Source organism: Ursus americanus, chromosome 32 (genome assembly GCF_024610735.1).
Source record: "Ursus americanus isolate L20-20 chromosome 32, mUrsAme1.1.p, whole genome shotgun sequence".
NCBI classification, from domain to species: Eukaryota; Metazoa; Chordata; class Mammalia; order Carnivora; family Ursidae; genus Ursus; species Ursus americanus.
This window is the reverse complement of record NC_142158.1, coordinates 34,836,553-34,850,853: the sequence shown is the minus strand read 5'-3', so window position 1 is coordinate 34,850,853 and position 14,301 is coordinate 34,836,553. Positions and strand designations below refer to the sequence as shown.

Below are 14,301 nucleotides of genomic sequence, written 5' to 3'. Positions count from 1 at the left end.
TTCCTCTCAAGGACATAGAGTAATAAGCTGGTTTGGTTTCTATAAAACTAGGAGTTGCCTAGAACAGGGCCTCTGACTTTCATGTGCACATGAATCACTTGGGGATCTTGTCATTTCAGAGTCAGGTTTGGGAGGTCTGGGCTGGGGCTCTGCATCGGACCACCCTTTGGTTAACAAGAAAGCCTGCAAGACTCCCAAGGCCCTTGGCACCATTTGGATCAGCCTGTCGCTCTGCGGGTACTTCTGATGTCCTTGAGGGGGCTTCAAAGACATTGTTGAAATAGATACAATATTTCCCTTACTATCTTCACTGTATACTCGGTAATTACTATTAACTCTTCATAGGGGATGTGAAGAGGAGTTTGGTAGTGATTGGTAGTTCAGACTGAGACCTCACTGTAGCTTCCAGAAAAATGCAGGGACAGGGAGAGGTCATGTGATTGGGCTGCAGTCTTCGGACCGTTGGTGTTTCTGAAGAGAACTTTGGCGACAAGGAAGTTGGTGAGGAGGGGAGCCCAGGAGTGCCCCCGCCCCCCCCCCCGCGGGCCCAGAGATGCTGGTGGGGCTGTGCCCTGAGCACCACCTGCCGTGAGGGGTGGCACTCCTGTATCCTGGGACCCTCTGTCTGCATACCTCCTGCTTTTTCTCTTCTTGCTGTGCTCTTTGCCCTTCACCCCTCTCTCTCCCCAGTGCAGAAGTGAGAACTTGAGGTGGGCAGGGAAGGGGTGGGAGAAGAGGTGGGGAAAAAAACTCCCCTTTTGGGCTTAGTCTTTTTTCTCTTTCCTTCTTGCTTTCCAGAGTTACTTTTGATGCTGCAAGATTCCCCACCAGCCATTCCAAGCATTTCCTCCCAGGACCCCTTTCAAATTCAGGGTATAAGACACAGAGTGAGTTTCTCCAACCAGATGGGAACTTTGTGGAAAGGAGGCTGGCTCCTCCGGACCCCTGTCCTTGCCCAGTGGCGGCTGGGGTCCGGCTGCCCTCAGAGACACTGCAGTTCCCACCTAGACTCAAATGCCAACCCGAAGTGCCTTAGCTCAGTGTCCCAGGCTCCTGCCACCCCCTCAGGACCCCTGCCACCCTCGGACCAATTAACCCATGTGGACACGGAAGGACGGGCAGCTATGGTAGATGTGGGCAGGAAGCCAGACACGGAGCGGGTGGCTGTGGCCTCAGCTGTGGTCCTGCTGGGGCCCGTGGCCTTCAGACTCGTCCGGGAGAACCAGCTAAAGAAGGGTGACGCCCTGGTGGTAGCCCAGCTTGCCGGAGTCCAGGCGGCCAAGCTGACCAGCCAGCTGATTCCTCTCTGCCACCACGTGGCCCTGAGCCACGTCCACGTGCGGCTGGAGCTGGACAGCACACGCCATGCTGTGGGGATCCAGGCATCTTGCCGGGCTCGGGGCCCCACTGGGGTGGAGATGGAAGCCCTGACCGCGGCTGCCGTGGCCGCCCTCACCGTGTACGACATGTGCAAGGGTGTCAGCAGAGACATTGTGTTGGGGGAGATCAAGCTCCTGAGCAAGACCGGCGGTCAGCGGGGGGACTTCCAGCGGACCTAGAGCTCTTGCCCCTCACCCCCGGCCCAGCCAGCCAGGTCAAGATGGGATGCAGTTCCGGCAAGTTCCTGTAACCCTGTCCCTGTTTACCTCCGCCAGTAGGAGCCTGAGGTCAGCCCTCCCCCCCTTTACCGCTACACTATCTCTAATGAGCTGCACAGTCTCCTGTCAGCCTTCCTGGACACTCCAGTCGTGGGAGGGGGTCACCAGGAGCAGCGCTGCAGAACCGAAAAATCCCATTGTGTGAAATAGTCCCCAGAGAACACATGCAGTTTCAAACGGCCTGGTCCATAACTTCTACTCCTTGTTTTGGGTTTCCTCTTCTGCCTTGGGAGAGAATAAGGGCTCATGAAGCAGAGGGAACCCACTTTGAGGAGGGAAGAGCATGGTTTGCATTAAGAATGTTCCACTACTTCTCTAAAGCAGTTTTGCCTTCCCGGGGTTGGGGAACCACCCCCCTGCCACCCTTCTGAAAGGGCCAGTCCTCCCCTCCTTTTGCCTGAGTCTGGGTCCCACCAAACTTGCAGGGATTTGGCTTCACCATTGCTCTTGTCCTGCTAGCAGCTCCCTTTCCTGAGCCTTTTCCTTTTGAATGGGACACACACAGGCAGCAGCCCTTAGGACTCCTTCCCCAAGCACACATCCCACACCTGGCCCTGTGCATTGCTGTCCAACCCACTGCCCACACCCCTTTATTCCGGAACATGTCAGGGAAAGAAGAGAGTTGAAGATTGCCTTCACCCTCACAGCGCACAAAATAAAGCCACGATGCCAACTTTGGAGATGCAGAAATGAGGACTGTCTGTGCAGAGGGCACTGAGCTGCCATGAATTCATGCCCACGCCCTCACCCCCGGGGAAAGAGGAGCAGGAAGGATGCTATAAAAGCCAAAGGGGCACATTCTCTGTAGCTCCCCCATCCTCCCTGTGGGAGAAGGTAGGACTGGAGTGGGAGGCCTAGAAATGCACCACCTGCTGTGAGTATCCATTGGGGGTGTCCCAAGCTCATCACGGGTTTTGCTGGCTATTAGAGGTCAAGGGGGTGCACGCACTTGATGGTTCCTGGTCTGCACATCCCCAAACCCTGGGCTGGTTGGCTGGGTTTGCCCCTGTGGATAGGCGTCTTTGGGTCTATCCTCAGTGGTACCCCCTGCCTGCCTGCCTCCCCTCTGCCCTACACCCATGGGTTGGCGAATGTTTGGCAACCAGCTCTTGGGAAAAGAAAAAGCCAAATTCCGTGGCCAGTTTCAAGCTACCCGTACAATGTGAACTGGCTGGCAAAACTTTTGAAAATGTGACGATTGGTACTCTCAGGGTAGACGTGAGCTGGCTCCACCCCCCACTAGCTGTGACTGCTCCCAAGCACACCTCAAGTCCCCGCACGGAAAGGAGGCACAGGTTTCAAGGCAGGCTGGATGGGGATGGTATGGATTTAATAGTTTTTAGTAGTACAATATACTCTTAGAAAAACGGTGCAGGTAAAAAGGACGCTGCAGACTTCGTAAGTCAGCATCACGCCATCTGAGACAGCTTGGTGAACGCAGCCGTGGCATGGAGACGTCCCTGGTAGAGGTTGGAGGAACAGTCATGGCACCCCAGTTGGTAAAAGTGGGATGGGGGTGGGAGAGCCTGGACTAGACCCTTCCCTCTCCACCTGGAGCATTTTTTTTCCCTCCTGCTGCCCCAAACACACCTGACTTCCCTCACCGGGGAGGAGTGGGTGCTGCTGCTGAGAAGGGGACAGGTTAGATTAACTGAATTTTACACTGGACACAAAATTAGACAGCTGGAGAAATTTACCTGAAGGAAGCAGGAGGGGTGAGGACACTGGGGAAAGACTAAGGAACAAATATAATAGGCGTAAACATTTAGCATATCCAGGACCAACTTCACCATCTCCACAGGGCACCAGCCCTTCTTGCTGAAGCAACTGTGATGGCGCATGGTCCAAGGCACTGTTGTAGATCTGGCTATTCTACTGGCCAGAGCTAGAAAATAATAAATAGAGAAGGAAAAAATCTTTCAGGGTGAGAAGGCTGAGACCTGGAACAAGGTATGTGTCCTCTGTAAACAGTTAAACCAAAGTGTGCTTTTCTGTGGATCCCAAATGTCTTGAACAACTTCTGTATTCCTTGTCTTTCCTGGTGCCTATCCAGTCTTCCATGGCGAGTGGGAATGCCACAATTTGGACATGCTGGTTATAGAAGTGGAGCCCTCCCCTGACCCCTGCAGGGGAGGTTGACCTCAGCCCAGCCAGTCTGGGAGAGGACCTTCAGAGACCTCACCCACGACCTTCCTATCATCCCAATGCCAGCGTCTGGCAGTGGGGGCTGTCGGGTAGACAGATGAGTATAACAAAGCCCTCTGCAGTTGTTCTTCCTCGAAGCCTTCATCTTGCCTTCACCTGGACTCCAGGATGGTCTCTTCCCCTCTAGCCTGGCCAGGCTTGCATTTACGCACATCCCTCCCCCCGCAAACCAACACACATGCTGGGCTCACCAACCCTATGTGTCGTCCACCCCCCCCCCCACAGCTACTCTGGCCCTACCCCAGGAATCTGATGTAGGGAAAAGATAAGCAGCTGAAGAGTGGGCCTAGCCCACCAGTGTGGCCACTGGCAATAACCCTGAGCTGGAGGAGTAGGTTGGAAGGTGAGAAACGACGAGAAGGGCCGGAAGATAGAATGACAAAGAGCTGGTTGATGGAGGGTCAGGCAGGCTGAAATCCGAGGATGATAGGTCAACTCTAGTGGGAAGAAATGGACTGAAAGAAGAGCCTTGATGGAGTTGACCTCTCCTTCCTTCTTTTAGAAGACAGAAGTTTTGTTCAGACACAGCCATTTCCCCCCCCCCACCCCCACCCCCTTCAAGGACAGCTCAAGATGGACAGAATGGAAGGTGGGAGTGGATGGAAGGACCAGAATGGACCCCTTGGAAGTCAGATTGAAGAAATGAATTGAGGGGTGGGTCCCAGCCCCCATCTCTGATACCCAGCCTTCGGCCCTTGGTTCCTTCAGGCAGTGCACCCCCAGGGAAACTGGACTTTCTCCACCATATTCCATCTCTCTAGCTTCCCCCGCCTGTTCTGGTGCCCAGTCTGAATGCCTCAGAGATCGCATGTAAATGCAGAGGGCAGCTCTGGCCCTTAGGACCATCTCAGGAATGGACACCCCAGGCCAGCCTTAGCCAGGTCCACTTGGTTTAAAGTGGTCTTCTGCAGCTGGATAGAGGGGGACGTCCCTGTGGCGTCTGCCCTGAGGCAGACCTTAGAGAGTGGGGAAGCGGTCAACCAGGGAAGCACCGGAGTGGAGCTAGGCGTTCAAGTGCTGCCCTCTAGTGAGGGGCTATCAGAATTCCCAGCCAACGCGTGTGGTCACTGTCTCACTTCAAAACAATGGTTGGGTTGTACAGAGGAGGTATGAGGAGAGTTTTGTTCCAGGGTACCTAGGCCCAAGGCACGAGGTGTGGTGATGATCGGGGTCTTTCTTGAACCCCTTCCCTTACCAGATTCATCAAGTACCTGATCATGAGCCATAGTTGTGGGAGCCCAAAGGTGAGTTCTGAGATTCAGGATTAGTAGATAGGAGGGAGATGGCAGGAGGGAAGGAAGAGAGAGGGACTTAAAACATGCGAGAGAGGGGCCAAAGGACTTGTGACGTAGGAAACAGGCACTGCTACTCTGTGTCCTGATGACTTGGTCCCTGCATCGTCCTCCTAGCACTTTTTCTGAAACCTATCTAGCTAGACTAATGCCTCTTCTTTTTCCATCCAAGAAGAAAGTTTGCCGCCAGATCCATGTTCCATTAAGCCTCCTCTTGGGGAATGGGGGCCTGCATTCTGTCACCCTGTCTCTCAGGGCGCCCACCCCACCATGAACTCCCTACTGCACCTGAAATCTGGAGAAGGCCCATGAGCCTGTCCAGTCTAGATCTGGAACAGTTGCGTGCCGACATGTAGGTGCCCTTGCTGGGGGTGGGGGGAGTGGGGGGCAGGGCTCCTTCAGCAGGGCCTGCCAGGGATGTCCAAGTCCACCTTGAAGTGACCCCGGGGGGCCAGGATGCAGAAAGGATAACGGAACAGGAGATGTGAGGAGCCCCTTTAGGTAAGTGTGGGGACCCCTGGTCCTCCCACACACTGCCCCCACCCCAGGGCCCAGCCCAGGGCTCGTTTAAACCGAGCACCAAATTGTCTAGGGATCGCGGTTACCGCCGCTCAGCCCCTTGGCCCACCCCCATCTCCCGCTTCCTGCTGTGGCCGGTCCCCAGGTCAATAATTTAGCCTGCTTATTGCCCGTTCCCGGGTGACTTCCAGGGCCTGGCTCCCCGACCGCTTGCGGCTGCGCTTCAGCTTGCATAAGTCCTTGTCAAACACTTCCCCTGAGCGCAGGGCTGACACCAGGTCATCAAACTCGCCGCCTTCCTCCAGCGCGCTGCCCGCGTGGGCCTTCCGCTGCCGCTGCCACCGCTCCCGCTCCCTTTGCTCCTTCAGCTGGAGGAGGAGGAAGAGTGAGAGGTGGGCTCAGGCCACAGCAGCCACCCACAGGCCAACTGTCAAACGAATGGCCTCCCAACTGGGCACTAACACCAAGGCTGTGCACCTTGATGCCTGTGTTGACCAGCTGGCCCCATTTTCCTCCTTCCTAAGACACCCTGTGTCTCCCCGCCTCCTCCCGCTCTCCCCTGGTAGCACCTCACTCAGCCCAGCCCACTCACCATGGCTTCCATGCGTGCCCGCCGTTCCTCCTCCTCTTTCCTCTTCCTCATGGCCTCCAGGTCCTGCCGGGCCTCTGAGAAGGCCTGCAGGAAGGTGTCGAAGATTCCAAAGAATTCGTCTGGCTGCATCTTGCTGTCCTGCTCCCCAAAGTGCATCAGGGCCTTGGAGAACTGTTAGGGGGAAAGGGGTGGTGAGATTCTGCCTCCCCCTCCACAAGAATGGTGAGTTTGGCCCATGTAGTGAGCTGGGTTCCAGTCAGAGCAGAGTCTGGTCCAAGACCGGGGACCTTTGACAGAGGGGAGCAGGGCTGGAGAGAGGGAGACGCCTGCTATCATCAGGGCAGGCACAAAGCTGAAGGAAAACCTTGAGGCTGACACCATGGGGAGGTAGGGGATCCAAGCTGGCTGACAGAGGCTGCCCAGAGCGACCATTGGGTCTGTTAAGGAATCAGGAGCTGCAGACCTTGGGAAGTACTTCCTAAGGTCACAAACTCAAAAGGACCCTGAGGTCACATAGTTATTGGGCTAATTTAACTCCTCTGTGCCTCAGTTTCCTCAGCTGTAAAATGGGGAAAATAGACTCTACCTCATGGTGTTGTGAGGGTGAGGTGAGTTAATAGATGTAAAGCCTTAATTCTAATTATATGTGTCAGGCACTGTTCTGACTTTTATTGACAGCTACCATCTCTAATTCAATCTAGAGTGTGCTGCCTGGACCAGCATGGGCATCTCGGGCCCACCCAAGACCTCCTGAGTGAGGACCCCTCCCACTGGGGTCCATGGGGATGTTAGTGTGAGGAGCCAGGAAGAAGCGTAGCTTCTGTGACCAAAACTGAGCTCTGGAGTCAGGAATCTAACCCAGCTCTGCCTATGACAGCTGGGAAACCTTGGGCAAGTTTCTTAACCTCTCTGGATCTCAGTGTACATACTTGTACAGTGGGGTAATAACCTATAAGATGCCCAGAAGGTAGGTCATGAGATAAATAATATCAAACACTACATGTACCTATACCTGGTAAATGGATTATGGTCTTTGCAACAGACTTGCTACTGCTTTTCTTAAGGGAATGAGGAAATTATTTTTCCTCAAAGCTCCATGACTCTGAGTTTATCCCTTTGGACCATCTGGGATAGGAATGGGTGAAGGAACTGTGTCTATGTAAAAAGTGGGGGGTGGGGTTAGGATGGGGATCAGACTGGGACCTTGGGCCACACTTACCTTATCCCTGGCCTCATTCAGCTGGTCTTCCAGCTCTGAGAAGCTAAAGCTGGAGACAGTGATGAAGTCACTCATGACTGGGACAAACTTGTCATTTGGTTCCCGTGCCTGGCGCTTCTGATATTCCAGCTCCTGAGGAGGGAGAGTGATGTGCTGGTTAGACGGGCACCAGCATAAAAGTCAGGACTTCTGAGGGTCACCACATCTCCCACCCTTACCTGCCTAGTCTCATACAATTCTAAGGGCGGCAAAGATTTGAGAGCTATCCCTCATGTACCACTGCCATCTTTCTTTCTCTAGATCCTTGCTTCCCAGTGTGGTCTGGGACCAGCAACAGCATCACCTGGGACATCTGAAGAAACACAGACTCTCAGGCTCTAGCCCAGACCTAGGGAATTAGAATCTGCATTTTAGTAAGACCTGCAGGTAATGCATGTGCAGATTCGAGTGTGGGATGCATTGCTAAATCTCCTAGCCGATATGGATGCTGCTAGTCATGGGCCATTCTTTGCGTAGCACTTTAAAGGGCTATAAATTGGAAATTGCCCCCACCCCACCCCCACCATAGCGGCAATGAAAAGTTCTTTCTCATACTTACCTTCATTCTCTAACTCATTCTCCCTTTAGCTGCCTACCTCCCCTTTCCCCCAGTGAAGATGGGAAGGGTCTTGAGTTCCCAAATGTGGAGGACAAAGGATTGGGGCCATTGCCATATGGGACTAGTCTAGCCTAGGGCCAGAGACCATATCATCTGAGAAGCCATCAGAGCAGGAATGGTGATGACTAGACACCTGGGTGCAGCCCCTGGGTCCTCTACTGACCCAGGGAGAAGAGACATAAGGCAGGAATTTCTGGGGATAGCTGTGCCCAGTGTCACATACTATGTGCTACCTGTGCCTAACTGGCTTCCAAGGGATGTGGATACTCTTTCCTATCCACTTGAATTAGACTTAAGCATGGGACCAATTTATGATTCGTTCTCCTCTGGTACCCAGTAGACATGCTGGACAGTGACCTGGCTAGTCTCAGATGTCCCTTCATTGAGAGTCTAAGCCTAAGTAATCCAGTCACCCTTTCCTGAGGGCTAGCTCTGTTGCTGCCTATCACTTGGTCAAATGATAGACCCCCAGATAGCAGGCCTGCAGGTGGCAGACCCTGTCTGATTCATTTCTGTGTCCCAAAGTTCCTGTCTGGGGTGCTAGAATAACTGGCACAGGGTATGGCCTACAGCACAGACACAGGCAGCACCCCCTCAAACCCAGGCAGGCACAGATGATGTACTTACCACCTCAACTGCTCTGAGGCCCCTCCTGAGGTTGCCCACCTCCTTCTCCAGCTCTGCCAGGCTGTGGGGAGACACACAGGAAGGGAGAATTGCTGAGGGTGGTTCAGGCAGATGGCAGTGCAAAGCACAATGGCTTTGGAGTCAGTGTACCCATGCTCCAGCCCTGCTAAATCACCTCCCCTCTGTGCTCTGTCTGTGTTTCTATAAAATAACAGGGATAAAACTTATGTTCTGAAGATCCTTCCAGATCAGAAATGTTATGTTGAATATTGGGTTTCTAACACATGGCTTCTGACTTGAATTATTTTTAATACCAGCAAGTAACACTTAAAACTCTTAACATGGTGTCCCGCATACAGTAAGCATATGTTGCATATTAACCATTTTCCACTGCATTTCTGCTTCTATTGGAGATGCTTCTATCAGCCTATGGCTGTTCAGGTCTGACTTCTTGCCTGAGGCAGATATCATTGGTGCCACATCCTTATCTCCTTGGACCACCCATTGTAGTGTACAATCCTGACTTCCAATGACGTGAGCACTTTCTCTGGAGCCCAGAGCTCCCTCTGCCTGTACCTATGGCCAGAGTTATGCCCTGCCCAGAGACACTCAGCCAATGACTGACAGGAGATGGGGTATGATATCCTAGCTCCCTCACTTCTCAGTTGGGATAAGTTGAATACATGTCCTATGCTGTCTCACAGACCTCCCTGGAGGGATGTCCCAGGGGTAGCTGGTCCTCTGTTATTGGTATTCTTCCCACCCCTGGCTTACTTCCCCACTGCGTTTCCTAGGAGCATCTCTGAAATAAGGATTTGAGATCAAGTAGCCAGTCTTCATTTGGTTCTCCTAAAAGCAGACCCTGAGACACTGCCCATTCCTAGTCATCCTATAGTAGCGATGAAAGGAAATTTAGACAAGAGTGCTGTGATCACAGGGAGAAAGAAGACTTGGAAGGGCCCCTCACTTGACTTTGGCAGCTTCTGGAAGATGCTGTAGCTCTGAGGGCATGTTCAGGATGTCAGGGAAGTGCTTCTCCAGGATCATGATCAGGTAATGGAGCAGAGAAATGTTTCTGTGGATGAAAGGTCAGGGGTAAAGGAATGAGGGCCAAGAGGAAACTAGGGGGAGGGGCAGGGGAAAAGGCAAGGAGTTAGGGTTGGAAATGGGAGGAGGAGGGGAGAGGCCAGGGTGGGGTGAGATGGAAGATAAGGAAGCAGACAGGTTCCCACCTGTCAATGCTGGACTTGGTATCTGCAATCTTGTTGAGGCTGGCCACCCGGAACCCATAGGCACCCCCACGCTGCCCTTTGTTCATGAAGTTGCCAATGGCCAGGACAACCTCAAGCATTTGCCTTAGACGCTTGCTGCGGATCAGTTCTCTGGAGGCCAGCAGGATGGCTAAGAGAGGAAGGACAGGTCAGAACCCCACAGAAACTGGGCCAGGGCAGCTGGTCCCCTTGAATGCCAGGATGATGCCACCACAAAGTCCAGTCTTCAACTCTCAGAGGGGCAGAGACTATACCCAAACCTCATGATCTACTCCATACCCACCCACTTCCAGGCAAAGCAGGTAAACTTGCCAAAAGCCAATTCAACAAATAATCCATTCTCAGAAGGTGCCAATTCTTCTTAATATATGTAAGAATATCTTTTCTTGCGTATATCCAAAGATTATTAATAATTCTTTCTATGGATATACGCAAGAATATAATACTTTCACTCTTTTAACAATTAAAATTTTAAATTTCAGCATTTTACATATTATGGGACTGTTTCTGCCTCTTTCGAAATGCTGTTTTATTTTCTTGAAAGAAAAAATCCCTATCAATTAAATTATAACATGTCACCAATATTCCTATATTTTTGTTCTATAAGATGATGGTATGCCTTGTAGTTGATGATATCTTTGATTTAATAGTTTACTTGACATCTTGTTGAATATCATTACATTTCCCCCCAACTTTTGGGCATTTAAACAATTTCCCCCCAATGCCTTAAATGATACATTTGCTAGAAATATAAACTAAGGTTAACAGTAATTGAAACTTCAGTATTGCATTCCAATGTGGATGCTCTGGCCCATCTCCAGGTATTATGCACTTATGGCAGATGCACAAAATTGGGATACATATCCTACACTGAAATTTTGGCTACTAAGTATGGAATATGCTATTTGATTATTAGTGTGGTGATAGGAACACCAAACCATCCCATGATTTTCAGCTTATGCCAAATTGAACATTCCTTAAGATGCTATTATGGATCTAAAACGAGAACCATCAGACCAAAAGTTTGCATAAATCCTAAAAGCAGTTAAAAGTAAGTAATTTTTAAAAAAGCAGCTGTAATGTGGAGATTCCCCAGGACCTCCCAGCTTGTACCCACTTCAGTGTCAGCTGTCCTTCCAGGACACTCTCTGTGCAGAGAGCCCCATGACCACCCTGGCCTGCAACCACTTCAGCTCCGGCCATCCCACCAGGGTGACCCCAGCCCACACAGCAACAGCCCCAGCCAGCCAAAGTCACCAGACACACATAGCCTACACAGGGGATGACCATACACAAGACCATTCCTTCAAGGTTTAGAGAAGTAGCTGTTCTGCCTATTCATAGAAATAAAGACTAAAAGTCAAGCAAAATGGGGAGACAGAGGAATATGCTCTAAACAAAACTAAACCTCAGAAAAAGAGCAAAATGAAATGGAGATAAGCAATATGCCTAATAAAGAGTTTAACAAAGAGAGAATAGGAAAAAAAATCAAAGTTAAAGAACGTAAATGAAAAATACACTAGAGGGAGGAGAGGAGATGAAGAAGAAGAGATCAGCAATCAAAACAGGGTAATGGAAAACAACCAAGCTGAACAGCAAAAAGAAAAAGGTTTTAAATTAGGACAGGTTATGGGATCTCTTGGACAACATCAAGTGAACAAACATTCACATTATAGGGGTTCCAGAAAAAGAGGAAAAGGGGTAGAAAACTTACTTGAAGAAATAATAGCTGAAACTTCCCTAACCTAGGGAAGGAAACAGACATCTGGTTCAGGAAGAACAGAGAGTTCCAAATAAGATGAACCCAAGGAGGTCTACACCATGACATATAACAACTAAAATGTCAAAGATTAAAGATAGAGAAGTTTAAAGCAGCGAGACAGAAGGAAAGTTACATACAAGGGAAACCCCCATAAGACTGTCAGCTGATTTTTCAGCAGCAACTTTGCAGGCCAGAAGGAAGTGGCAGGATATATTTAAAGTGCTGAAAGGGAAAAATCTATAACCAAGAATAATTTACCCAACAAGATTATCATTCAGGATAGAAAGAGAAAAGAGTTTCCCAGGCAAACAAAAACCAAAGGTGTTTATCACCACTAAACCATCCTTACAAGAAATGTTAAAGGGACTTCTTTAACTGGAAAAGAAAAGGCCATAACTAGAAGCTATATATATATCAAACACAAACACATAGAAGCTATCTATATCTATCTATATCTATATCTATATCTATATATATCTAGAAGATATGGATAGATAGATATAGATGAATGAAAAGATGTAAAATATGACACCATATACATAAGATGTGGAGGGGGGAGTAAAAATTATTTTAGAATATGTTCAAACTTAAGTGACCATCAGCTTAATACAGACTGCTATATACTTAGGATGTTATATATGAACCTCACGGTAACCACAAATGCAAAATCTATAATAGGTACACACACAAAAAAACAAAGATAAAGCTGATATTAACATTAAAGGAAGTCACTAATCACAAGGAAAGAGAGCAAGAGAAGAAGAAAGGAACAGAGAAAAACTACAGAAACAACCAGAAAACAAATAACAAAATGGCAATAAGTATATAATTTTTGATAATTACTTTAAAGGCAAATGGTCTAAATGCTCTAATCAAAAGACATAGAGTGGCATGATGGATTTAAAAAAATTATATGCTGCTTATAAGAGATTCACTTCAGACATAAAGACATACAGACTAAAAATGAAAGGATAGAAAAAGATATTCCATGAAATGGAAGAAAAAGAAAGCCAGGGTAGCAATACTTACACAAAATGACTTTAAACCAAAGACTGCAATACGAGACAAAGAAGGGCATTACATAATGATAAAGGGATCAATCCAACAAGAGGATATAACAATTGTAAATATCTAGGCACCCAACATTGGAGCACCTAAATACATAAAGCAAATATTAACAGACATAAAAGGAGAAATTGACAATAATACAATAATAGCAGGGACTTTAACATCACACATCAACGGATAGATAATCTAGGCAGAAAAATCAATAAGGAAATAGTGTTGCTCAGTGACACATCAGACCAGATGGACTTAGATATACACAGAACATTCCATCCCCAAATGACAGAATACACTTTACAAGTGCACATAGGACATTTTCCAGGATAGATCACGTTAGGCCACAAAACAGTCTTAATAATTTCAAGATTGAAATCATATCATGCATCTTTTCTGAACACAATGGTATGAAACTGGAAATCAATCACAAGAAGAAAACTGGAAAAACAAACACATGGAAGCTAACCCATGTACTGAACAGCGAATGGGTCAATAAGAAATGACAGGAAATAACAAAAATACATGCAGACAAGTGAAAATGAAACCACAGTTATCCAAAATCTTTGGGACTCAGCAAAAGCAGGTCAAAAAGGGAAATTTATAGCAGTACAGTTATACTTCAAATTTAAAAAAAAAAATCTCAACCTAACCTTATACCTAAAAGAACTAGAAAAAAAAGTCCAAGGTGAATAGAAGGAAGGAAATAAAAGAGCAGAAATAAATGAAATAGAGCCTTTAAAAGAATGGAAAGTATCAATGAAACTGAGAGCTGATTTTTTGAAAAGACGGGCAAAATTGATAAGCTTTTAGTCCTATTCATCAAGAAAAAAAGGACACAAATGAATAAAATCAGAAAGAAGTGACAACTGACACCACAGAAATGCCAAAGATTATGAGAGTACTATGAAAAATTATATGCCAACAAATTGCACAACCTAAAAGACATGCATTAAGCCCTAGCAACATATAATCTTCCAAAATTGAATCAAAAGGAAATAGAAAATCTGAACAGACCACCTACTAGTAACAAAATTGAATAAGTAATCCAAATACTCCCCAATAAACAAAAGTCCAGGACCAGACTGATCCACAGGTAAATTCTACCAACCATTTAAAGAAGGGTTAATAACTATTCTCAAGCTCCTTCGAAATATAGAAGAGGGAGGCAATCTTCCAAATATATTCTATGAAGACAGCATTACCCTGATACCAAAAGCAGACAAAGACACTACAAAAACAAAAACCAAACTAAACCAAAACCAAAACCAAAACAAAACACCCTACAGGCCCATATCCCTGATGAACATAGATGTAAAAATCCTCAACAAAATATTAGCAAACTGCATTCAACAATACATTTTAAAAAATCATTCACAAACAAGTGGTTTCATTCCAGGGAGGCAATGGTTCAATATTTATAAATCAACATGATACAT

The 14,301-nt window shown here is 48.1% G+C and overlaps 2 protein-coding genes across 12 annotated transcripts in view; one reads left to right on the top strand and one right to left on the bottom strand.

Annotated features, from left to right (window-relative positions):
* MOCS1 (molybdenum cofactor synthesis 1) overlaps positions 1-2,336 on the top strand; it is a 37,264-nt gene extending 34,928 nt beyond the window's left edge. For 3 of the 4 annotated variants that reach the window (XM_087858221.1, XM_087858220.1, XM_087858222.1), the window contains one exon: positions 799-2,336. In XM_087858221.1, the coding sequence (XP_087714347.1) occupies positions 799-1,559 (761 nt within the window). In that variant the 3' untranslated portion in view covers positions 1,560-2,336. The remainder of the gene's footprint in view (positions 1-798) is intronic. The other variant, XM_087858223.1, reaches the window with a different exon arrangement.
* Positions 2,337-2,967: 631 nt separating this feature from the next.
* DAAM2 (dishevelled associated activator of morphogenesis 2) overlaps positions 2,968-14,301 on the bottom strand; it is a 124,110-nt gene continuing 112,776 nt past the window's right edge. For all 8 annotated transcript variants that reach the window (XM_045786282.2, XM_045786289.2, XM_087858217.1 and 5 more), the window contains 6 exons: positions 10,003-10,171; positions 9,738-9,845; positions 8,771-8,831; positions 7,486-7,617; positions 6,267-6,437; positions 2,968-6,042 (listed from right to left, as the gene is read on the bottom strand). In XM_045786282.2, the coding sequence (XP_045642238.2) occupies positions 5,821-6,042; positions 6,267-6,437; positions 7,486-7,617; positions 8,771-8,831; positions 9,738-9,845; positions 10,003-10,171 (863 nt within the window). In that variant the 3' untranslated portion in view covers positions 2,968-5,820. The remainder of the gene's footprint in view (positions 6,043-6,266; positions 6,438-7,485; positions 7,618-8,770; positions 8,832-9,737; positions 9,846-10,002; positions 10,172-14,301) is intronic.